The sequence below is a fragment of the Propithecus coquereli genome, unplaced genomic scaffold (assembly GCF_000956105.1).
Source record: "Propithecus coquereli isolate 6110/MARCELLA unplaced genomic scaffold, Pcoq_1.0 Scaffold522, whole genome shotgun sequence".
NCBI classification, from domain to species: Eukaryota; Metazoa; Chordata; class Mammalia; order Primates; family Indriidae; genus Propithecus; species Propithecus coquereli.
Window position 1 is genome coordinate 132,459 of NW_012151086.1, and position 8,860 is coordinate 141,318.

The following is an 8,860-nucleotide window of genomic DNA, read 5'->3' on the forward strand; positions in this document are numbered from 1 at the left end:
TTAACGCTAATCCAATCAGATATAGCTTTGGTTATTTTCTAAATTATCACTTGATAAACAGATTACTGAGCTTAAAAATGCAACCTGACATGGAGAAAAAATGAAGCCCTTAAAATGAATAAGGGGCTATTTCCCACCTAAGGTGCACTGATTGATTTAAAAGGAAAGCATGCATTTCAAGGCAAATAAGAATGGCTGGATTTTTTTACTTCAATAATTTATTTTTTTTCAGACTCAAAACTGACACAGAATTACTTGAATAATTTAAATGAAAAATTCACACTGCACAAAACCATACTCTCTATAAAAGAAACAACATATAGTGATTTATCCACAATGTAAAAAAAAAGGTAAGTAATATTTATTTTACCTTGTTTATTCTGGTATTTGGTACTATACTCCTGAGTTTGGATTCAGCTGGGTCACAGGCTAGCTTTTGACTTTGGGCAAGTTAGTTAATTTCTCTGTGTCTCTGGCTTTTTATGTAAAATGTGAAGAATGACAGCTACTGCTTTAAAAAAGAGATAATATGGATAAAGTCACTAACATAATAAATGTTGAAATACTGTCAACAATTTAAAAAAATAGTTTAATTAATTAGATCTGTCTGTTCTCCTTTATAGCTGTGCTAGTGTCTGCTAAAGTAGAAAAACTGATAAAGACAGATGCTTCCTTAATGGAAGAGAAGTAAAGACATTGGAACAACTAAAGTTTCCACGTTAGAACTGCCAAAGTACCACTAATTGTTCATGGAAGGAATAGATCTGATCAAGTTCAGAAAAGAAAATAATCAAAGAAGGTTACTTATGAGAATGCTTTCATATGTTAAGTAGGATCCAAGTTAGACTTCTAAATTTGAATTTGCTTATATTTCTAAAACACAGTCTATGTAATTTTTTTACAAGCTCGAAGTACAACTACACAGACTGATATAAATGTGAAAAAAAGTCGAGTTAACTAGAATGTTTTTTCCCTTAGTATTGCTGCTACTTTGTGTTTACTCAGCATAGATTAATCTAGTAATTTTCAGCTCAGTATTTCTGCCAAAACACTGCCTTGTACATTCGCTCTTCTCCTACATTAAGAAAAGGCTACTCCAGAGCAGGATAAGAGTTGAGCAAAGTTCAAGAAAAAAGAAAAAAAATGTAAGTTAAAATAATAATGATATATACAGTAAGTATGATAATGATCATAATAACAATGCCTAATAAAATTACAAAAGCCTGTTGTAAGTCAAGCAGTTACAATATATTATGCTACTCATTCTACAAGACAACTTGCTGAGATACACATTATTATTACTTTGAATGTTTTAAAATGAGGAAAATCAAACTTTGATGATTTCAATAAGGACGTATTACCCTAATATATCTAATTTCCTTTGTGAAGCGCTCAATGTCAACTCATGTCAATGTCCCTGTCAATTTAGAGAGTACTTGATTCTAACGAAATGAAATGTGATTGCTGAGATAAATGGGAAAGGATACCACTTCCATGAATGATCAATGAAGATTCATGCAATTACCCACTGGGAAATATTTATCCACTACTCACTCATGTAAGTAAATGACTAGTTACTAGAATACAAAATTGCATGGCAATATGAAGGCTATTATTTTTCCTGGGAAGTATTGTATTCTCTTTTCTTAAAAGTAAAAATAGCAAAATGATTCAATGATACCCTAAGATTTCCCGAAGTCCCAGATTAGCTGTCATTTCCCTAATCATTGTCTGGTGCTCCGATGACAGCTTGTATTAATAATTCTCTCTCTGTAGACTCTGACATATTTTAAAGTAATACAATAAAGTGGTTTGACTTCAACACTAGTCCATAAGCTCTGTTAAGACAGAAACTGAGACCAAATTTTTGTTATTGTCAATTCCTTAGTATTTCACACACAACATGGTCCATCATAAACTCCAAAATATATATTGATTTACTATCTTATATACTCGTTCAAGCATATCTGGATGGCTGAAAATTTAATTTAATTTTTGTTCCAGTTGATTTTCCAAAGGTATAACTGATGGAGAAAATATGAATCTATATGTATAAGACATATGTATATATATATATAAACATATATATGGATGATAAAAATTTTAAAGTTTTGAGAAGATATAAAATGGAAAAATAATTACCAAAATAGGAAAAAGGCAAGTAAAAATAAAAACAAGATATCAGAAAAACAAAAATAGAGATGGCAAACGTTTCAGGGAAAGCACTAGGTCTCAGTTTATAGAAAAACATTTTTTCCTTTTGAACTTCCCAGGTTGTAAGCAGAGAAGGGCTGGGAGGGAGCTTTAAGTATGCTGTGAAAAATAAGTCAGAATAGAGGGTTCATTGAACAAAGAAGGAACAGTTAGTAAGCAGAAATTCAAAATAGAGATTGTAAATTGTTTCAGTTGTGTGGAATTTGTGAGAGGGGAGAGGGATATGAGGGAAGTTGTTTTCTGCAGAAGATGTATATGAATGGAGGAGAGAATGTAAAACTTGTGACCACGTAGATTTTGGAGTATGTGACAATCTGTGAGAAAGGTTACAGTTTAGTATTAACGTATGGAGCAAAGGCTGGATGGAGATCATGAAAGGTTATATCTAGGATCCAGCACAGTGGAGGAGAGATTGAACATCTTTGATTTAAAAGTATTTAATTCTTGAAGGATCCGATTAGCTTCAGCCTACACTGCATTTAGCACTGTGGTTCCTGATAACCATTCAGGAAAAAAAAAATATTTAGAACATAAGTATACATTATATACACTATATATGTGTGTATATATGTGATCTATAATGTCTTCAGAAACTCATATTTAGAGGTAGAAAAAAGGTATACAATGGAAGAGTTTACATCATGATCAAATTTTCTTGCACATTTTGTTTTCCGTTTTCCTTGTCTATTTACCCCTGATAAGTCCTAAACTTACCTAATGACGCCTTCAAGGCTAAAATTCAAAATATAAATAAAGTTATTAAGATTTGGAGGAGCCTATGATATATTTTATGATATATTATAACAAAATCTTTTTTACTTTATTTCACATTCCAAACTTCAAGTGAACATATGACTTGCTATGATGTATTATTTCTAATAACAATTTGTATGCCTTATTAAATGACATTTATTTCTATAATGGAGGAAAGACAATATTTCATACTTTTCTGATCAGCATCTAAGTCTCTATCTTAGACAGTGAGTACTGAGACCCAAGATGACCTTCTCTGGGCAGGGCAGTGGGGTCTCACTGAACACCTTCCTTCTAGGTTAGCTGAGATGCAACTCACAGGGAAAACATCAAACCAAATATAAGACATATATAAACAGATTGTAAATTAGAAGGTACTAGGCAGATAAAATACAAATTAAAAGCATATGGAGACCAGATTGATAAGGAAGTAGAAACATTTCTCACTTTAGCTTTTTAAGTAAAGCAACTCTTATCCTGAGAATAGGCTACCTGACATGTTTTGCTCTTCACTTACTGCTATCTGTTTTGCTGTGTTTTTTAATTCACATATCCATAGTCTTTCCTATGAGCAGGAAAAACAGAGTTTAGAATTAATTTTCCTATTTATATCTTGGAATTTTAGGATATTAGATTTGAAAATATATTTCCAAAAATATAAAACAAGCAAACAAACAAAACTGGGCTTCTATACTATGTCATTGATTTGAAATCAACTGTTCAATATGTCCTGTTTTGCAGCTGAGCCCAGAGGATTCAAGTGACTTCTAAACCCCCAAATCATTTTATTCATAAATGGAATCCACAGGAAAAAGTCCCCCACAGGAAAATCACACTACCTTAATGGAATTCATCTTACTTGGCTTTTCTGATGTTCCTAACCTGCAAGGATTTCTTTTTGGGGTGTTTTTGGTAATCTATGTGATTATTCTGATAGGAAATAGCCTCATTATCATATTAACCAAGGTTGAGGCTTGCCTCCAGACTCCCATGTATTTTTTCCTTGGGAATTTTTCTTCCTTGGAAATATGTTATGTGTCAGTCACTATTCCCAGATTGTTAACAGATCTTTGCAGACAAAAGAGAAATATTTCGTTTTTGGCTTGTGCTACTCAAATGTATTTTTTTCTGGTCTTTGGAGCCACTGAATGCTTTATTTTGACAACAATGGCTTATGATAGATACGTTGCCATTTGCAACCCATTACTCTATCCTCTCATCATGAACAAGAGGCTGTGTATCCAATTGGCAGCTGGCTGTTGGATCAGTGGAGTTCCAGTACACATAGGGTTCACCTACCAGATCTTCTCTCTAGCCTTCTGTGGACCTAACCAGTTGGATCACTTTTTCTGTGACATACCTCCAGTACTTATGCTAGCCTGTGGGGACACTTTTCTGATTGAGATGTTGATTTATGTGATTGCTGTTTTAGTTGTCACTATTCCTTTTACATTGATACTTGGATCTTATGTGAAAATAATCTCATCCATCTTAAAGCTGCCATCAGCAACTGGGCGAGCCAAAGCCTTCTCTACCTGTTCTTCCCACCTCATGGTTGTGGCTTTATTTTTTGGATCAGGAATCATTACATATTTGAGACCAAAGTCCAGTCATTTGGCAGGATTGGACAAAGTCCTTTCTCTATTTTACACCATTGTAACCCCAATGTTTAATCCCATGATATATTGTCTAAGAAACAAAGATGTTAAGATGGCATTAAGAAAATTCCTACTGAAATGCATTGTGTTATGACTAAAAAACATGACTAACAAAATTTGTTGTATTATTTATCACAATCTCCATACATTAATGTTGGTTCTTCTCTAATATTCTTAGAAATCTTAATTTTTCTTAATAAGTTATTCAATATTTTTTATCTCACATGAAATCAACTCTCCTTTTATTTTCAAATAGTAAATTCATCCCAAACATTAGTATTTTCTATGGATGAAAAGCAGCCACCTATGAAACTCAATCTAAGATATTAAAGAGTTGGAAATAACAGATTGGAGTCATCGAATCCTTGTTTACTGGCCCTTAGGGGAAAAAAAAGGTCTTTTTTTTATCTCTTTTGACATTTTAATATTGAAACCAGTTTTATCTAATATAAATATGGCCAATCCCTCTCTCTGTTAGTTATAATTTGCATGGAATATCTTTTTTTATCCTTTTACTTTTATTCTCAGTGTGTCCTTAAATCTAAAGTAAGTCTCTTGTAGACAGCATACATTCGGGGTGTGTTTTATTATCCTTCCGTGCTCTATGTCTTTTGATTGAGAAGTTCAATTCATTTACATTTAAAGTATTTATAGACAGGAAAAAATTTTCTATTCCATAGTGTCAGTTGTTACATATTAGTCTTGTAGAGCTTTGTCTGTTTTTTTCTTTCTTGAAGACTTTCTTTCTATTGTGTTGATTATTTTTGTATTGATTTTTTTTTAAGTTCAGAATATTATGGGGGTCCAAATGCTTTGGTTACATGAATTGCCTTTGTACCACTGGAGCCAGAGATACAAGTGTGCCCATCGCTCAGACAACATGCAAGGCACACATTAGATGTGACTTTACCCATCCCTTCCTCGCCCCTCCCACCTGCCCAATATCAGATGAATCCTACATCCATATGTGCACATAAATGTTGATCGATTAGTACCAATTTAATGGTAAATACATGTGGTGTTTGTTTTTCTATTCTTGTGATACTTCACTTAGAATAATGGGCTCCAGTTCCATCCAGGATAATACAAGAGGTAGTTTACCATTTTTTTATGGCTGAGTAGTACTCCATGGTATACATATACCACATTTTATTAATCCACTCATGTATTGATGGGCACTTGGGTTGTTTCCACATCTTTGCACCTGTGAGTTGTGCTGCTATAACGTTCAAGTACAGATATTTTTTTAATAAAATGTCTTTTTTTCCTTTAGGTAAATACCCAGTAATGGGATGGCTGGATCAAATGGTAGTTCTACTTTTAGTTCTTTGAGCTATCTCCATACTACTTTCCATAGAGTTTAGTCCTTATTGAAAGTCGGAAATGTTGGTACTCCATTTTTGATTTTCATTTATTTGTTTGTTTTTTATTTTTGTTTTGTTGTTATTTTGTTTGTTACAGAGGGTTACAAATGGCCATGGAACAGTTCTAGGCCATCACTGTCAGGAGGAAGCTTTCTATGCCTCCAATCATACATACGCAAACACACACACACACACAAAATGACAAAGGGGAAGAATAATAATTTGGTAGTGTGCTATATATCCACTTAGAATAAGCTAAAAATAGGCCGGGCGCGGTGGCTCACTCCTGCAATCCTAGCACTCTGGGAGGCTGAGGCAGGCAGATTGTTTGAGCTCAGGAGTTCTAGACCATCCTGAGCAAGAGTGAGACCCTATCTCTACTAAAATGTAGAAGGAAATCAGCTGGACAACTAAAAATATATAGAAAAAATTAACCGGGCATAGTGGCGCATGTCTGTAGTCCCAGCTACTCGGCAGTCTGAGGGAGTAAGATCGCTTGAACCCAGGAGTCTGAGGTTGCTGTGAGCTAGGCTAATGCCATGGCACTCTAGCCTGGGCAACAGAGCAAGACTCTGTCTCAAAAAAAAAAAAAGAAGAAAGTAGAATAAGCTAAAAATAGAAACATAGAGTCAATGTAAATAGCCAATTAAAAATTATTTGTTTTCCAGAGATCACAAACCAATTTATGATGTAATCCCCTCATAATGTCTGATTCTGCACGCAATCATATTTAATATTATTTTGAGATGGGAGCTCCTGCCTTTAGAGAATTGACTCTCCAATTAATACCTGTAATCTACTCCCCATGGTTACTCGATCTTTTGACGGAAAACAAAATAAAATCGCAGCAAAATGTATTTACTGAGAAGGTGTCTTAAAATATTACCGGTAGGTAATTCAACTTTCTACTGAATTTTCAGGCATGAATTTTTTCTTCTCTTTAAATAACAACTGAGAACCTCTGATGAAAAAGAAAATAATAGGCTACTTAGGTAAGACATGATCTGAGGAGGAAGATACAAAGATTTGTTGGTGTTATTCAGTGAGGTAGATGTGTACTCTGCTGCTTCTTGGAATTAATTTCATAGTGTACCTTATAATTAGAATAATCTGTTTTGTTCACTTTTAAAGCATTACAAAATCAATTTTAATGATATAATAGATGTCAAAGTATTGTTTATTTGAAATAGTCACTGTATTTGCAGCTTAGGGTTAGACAAGAGTTATATCCAGGGAACAATGTATTAATTTTCAACTTGAAAAATGTACAGAGTGTTATTGAGAGAAAGAAAAAAAGTATATTTGAGTTAAACTCACGTAACTGCTCAGAGAATGGGAGAGATTTCAGCATAATACTTCTATCTTTCACACTCTGGATGTCAGCTGGTATAGAAAGAATAATACAATAAATGTCCACTTGCAGAAAGGGAAGTGGAGTATGTGGACCTAGACCAGTGATTTGAGAGGCCTACAACCCAGATTCAGTACAGACAAATGTTTATTAAATTCAAATGCTTATCCATTTGTCCTTGAATGTCCCTGTCACATCAGTTACTCTAGTTAATATGCCATAATATCTTAGTTTTTGTTTATTTTTTCCCACATGTGATTGCTCTCATTAACATTTCTTCTTTTTATGTAAACTTTGGGAGAGGAAAACATTTACAGCGAACACAAAGATTACACAAAATATATTTTTAATAAATGACCAGAAATAATTATACCACGCTAACTGAGTTCATCCTAGTGGGATTAGCAGACACACTGGAGCTACAGATTATCCTCTTTTTACTTTTTCTTGTGATTTACACACTTACAGTTCTGGGGAATGCTGGGATGATCCTTTTAATCAGGATCGATTCCCGACTTCACACACCCATGTATTTCTTCCTGGCTAACTTGTCCTTTGTGGACATTTGCTATTCATCCACCATCACCCCAAAGATGCTGGTAGATTTACTATCAGAGAAGAAAACCATCTCCTTTGCTGGCTGCTTCCTGCAGATGTACTTCTTTATTGCCCTGGCGACAACCGAATGCATCCTCTTTGGGTTAATGGCCTATGACCGTTATGTGGCCATATGTAACCCACTACTTTACTCGTTGGTCATGTCCAGGACAGTTTGCCTTAAAATGTCATCTGGGGCTTTTGTGGCAGGGTTGCTGAACTCCATGGTTGACACAAGTTTTGTAAGCAGCTTGCCATTCTGTAGCTCCAATGTCATCCATCACTTCTTCTGTGACAGTCCCCCACTTCTTAAGCTCTCATGTTCTGACACACACCTGAAAGAAAGTATCTTTTCAACTTTTGCTGGTGTGAATATGGTCGGGACTCTGCTGGTCATCCTCACCTCCTACTCCTACATTCTCTTCTCCATCTTTCGTACGCACTCAGGGGAGGGGAGGCACAGAACTCTCTCCACATGTGCCTCTCATCTCACGGCCATAATTCTGTTCTATGCCGCCTCCATCTATACTTACCTGAGACCTAGTTCCAGCTACTCCCTGAATCAGGATAAGGTGGCTTCTGTGTTCTACACGGTGGTGATCCCCATGCTGAATCCACTGATCTACAGCCTCAGGAATAAGGAAGTTAAGAAGGCTTTATGGAATGTAATTACAAGGAAAAGGATCCCTTCCTTTTTGTAACCGTTTGATGAAAAATCTGAACTAAATAGTGTATTTAATTTGCTTTGAAAGTCTAGTTCGAGCCTGATTTTTTTCATTAGTATGTTTTCTCAATAAACACTTCTGTTAATATTCAAGTACCCATATCTAATTAAGGATAAAGTAAATTGTCTAATTGATAAAAGATCATGGCACCTTCTTTATAATCACTCATGGGTACACAAAAATAAGGAATATTAATAT

General features: G+C 34.7%; 1 protein-coding gene across 1 annotated transcript; it reads left to right on the forward strand.

The window, feature by feature from the left end:
• Positions 1-7,693: 7,693 nt before the first annotated feature.
• On the forward strand, positions 7,694-8,638 carry LOC105820401 (olfactory receptor 5F1). Its single transcript, XM_012656876.1, has one exon. The coding sequence runs from the start codon at positions 7,694-7,696 to the stop codon at positions 8,636-8,638; it is 945 nt and encodes a 314-aa protein (XP_012512330.1).
• The last annotated feature ends 222 nt before the right edge of the window (positions 8,639-8,860 follow it).

Bases quoted from the DNA above. Each gene is read 5' to 3' on its own strand.
- LOC105820401 (XM_012656876.1), top strand. From the start codon at position 7,694: ATGACCAGAAATAATTATACCACGCTAACTGAGTTCATCCTAGTGGGA.